General features: G+C 58.2%; 1 protein-coding gene across 1 annotated transcript in view; it reads left to right on the top strand.

The window, feature by feature from the left end:
* The window catches only part of CCDC63 (coiled-coil domain containing 63), a 9,776-nt gene that overhangs the window by 7,132 nt on the left and 487 nt on the right, over window positions 1-2,157 (top strand). The window contains exons 7-10 of the mRNA XM_035890468.1: window positions 149-369; window positions 838-912; window positions 1,288-1,480; window positions 1,994-2,150. Coding sequence (XP_035746361.1) covers window positions 149-369; window positions 838-912; window positions 1,288-1,480; window positions 1,994-2,150 — 646 coding nt within the window. The remainder of the gene's footprint in view (window positions 1-148; window positions 370-837; window positions 913-1,287; window positions 1,481-1,993; window positions 2,151-2,157) is intronic.

Below are 2,157 nucleotides of genomic sequence, written 5' to 3'. Positions count from 1 at the left end.
GGTGAAATAAAGAAATCCTCTGCCTTTCCAGCACTGCTTCCCCCTGCCCCGAGCACCATGCCAAACCCCACAGCCCGTGCAGGGGAAGGCTCTGCAAAGGGCAGCCTGCAGGGACACGCACAGCCCAGGCTCTCTGTCTTTCCCTCAGCCTTGAAGGCAGTCCAGAGGGCGAAGCGGAGCCAAGGGGAGAGCTTTGAAAGCCGGGAGGTGGCTTACAAGCGCCTGCTGGAGCTGGCGGAGGATGGGGATTTTGACCGGCTGGTGAACGGCTTCATCGAAAAGGAGGAGAAGAACTTTGCCTGCTTCACCTACGCCACCGAGCTGAACAACGAGATGGAGAAGATACAGCAGAGGATCAAGGACCTCCAGGTCTGCTCCAGGGTCTCCACATCTCCCCTTTCTCAGCTGGTGCTTTTTGGGCTGGGGTGGGTTTTTCCTCTCCCATGTGTCCAGCATCACTGCCCACACCAGAGCCCAGCTCACAGCCATCGACACGGGTGGGATTAGGGGAATGCAAAGGGGTAGCCAAAAATACAACTCCAATAGAGAACGCTGGGTTCTCGGAGCTAAAAGCGTCTCAATGCTGCCACCGTGTACCCAGCAAAAATATTGCAGTACCCAGGAGGGCCAAGAGCTGCCTCGGCCGTGTGTGGGGCTGGAGAAGTGCTGCCTGTTGTGGGGCCATCACCTGCCCTCCTGGCCTGGGGATGGTGGTCCCCAGAGGGGTCAAGTGGGGTGTCCCTGCTCCCAGGGTGGCAGGATGGTCCCCAACCCCCTGTTAGGCACCACTGGTGGGCATTCAGCCAGTACCCCCTCCATGCACTTGTGTTTACACAGAATGAAATCACGACCCTCATGATGGACGAGGAGTACACAGAGAACAGCAGCTTTCACGTCCTGCAGGAGCTGGAGGTATGGCAGCCCAGGGCAGCAGACCCCTGACGGTCCTGGCACATGTCCTAGGGAGTCCGGTTCTGTCAACGCTGCTCTGGCCAACAGCTGGAGAGGCGTGGGCAGAAAAGGGTCCTGCGTCGGCGTTGGCAGCCCTGCCTCCCAGTGCATGGTGAGGGGGTGACTGCAGGGCTCCTGCCAGCCCTGGTCCTCCAGGGCCTGGGGCTTCATCAAGCTTGGGACCCCCTTCATAGAGCCTTTCCCCTGTAGGGATGGGAGCATCCCACAGCCTCTCCTAGGATGTCTCCAGCGTCCAGCCTGGAACTGGCCAGCACTGGGGTGGGGTGGGGGAGAGCAGAGGACGGGTGTGACACCTAGCAAAACCTTTGCTGATAGGAAAAACTAATGGAAACCACTGCTGAAGCCAACTGGTATGAAGACAGATGCAAAGTGAGCAGCAAAATCCTGGGCCAGCTCAGATCTGGCATGGAGGCCTTGTTCAGAGACACCAGCTGCGATGCTACAAAGATAATGAAGCAGCTCGGAGAAAATGGGAAGGTCACGGATCTCAACCTGATGCAGTTTTTCGGTGGGTCAGGGCTGTCTGTCTTTCCCCGCCACATGGTCCAGACCTAGTATGTCCATCACCTCCTTGAACTATGCTTCAATTGAGCTGGTTTTTTTTTAACTCTGCCCCATCATGCATGCGTGTCCCTAACGTGAATTTTGGGGTGCCAAATTCCCATCAAATTCAGGGGCTAACCTGGCTGTGTAAACAACTAGTGGTCCCTTCCAACCCTAAACGTTCTATGGTTCTATGGTTCTATGGTTTTTTTTTAACTCTGCCCCATCATGCATGCGTGTCCCTAACGTGAATTTTGGGGTGCCAAATTCCCATCAAATTCAGGGGCTAACCTGGCTGTGTAAACATCCCAGTGGGCTCCCAAGCCCTCAGCTTGGCTCTGGGTGTGCGCCCTCGCCCCCGGGGCGGCAGGCTGCCCAACGGCACTGCCTTGGGGAGCCCAATGGCCCCCTGCTCAGCAAACAGCCGGGGGTGGATTTGGGCAGGGGCCCGGTGCAAGGCGCTCTCCCTCCCACCCAGGTCTCGTGGAGAAGAAGACCAATGAGCTCCTGCTGATGGAGTCCATCCTGCGCTACGCGTCGGCTGACGACTCACATCCGGCCCAGCCCTTCTCCAACCCACTGCTGGGTGGCACCCAGCTCCTCCGGGTGATGGATCGGGCCCAGCTCTGCCCACCGCCCCCC

Source organism: Egretta garzetta, unplaced genomic scaffold, assembly GCF_000687185.1.
Source record: "Egretta garzetta isolate BGI_Z169 unplaced genomic scaffold, ASM68718v1 scaffold343, whole genome shotgun sequence".
NCBI classification, from domain to species: Eukaryota; Metazoa; Chordata; class Aves; order Pelecaniformes; family Ardeidae; genus Egretta; species Egretta garzetta.
This window is presented reverse-complemented; position numbering and strand designations above follow the sequence as displayed.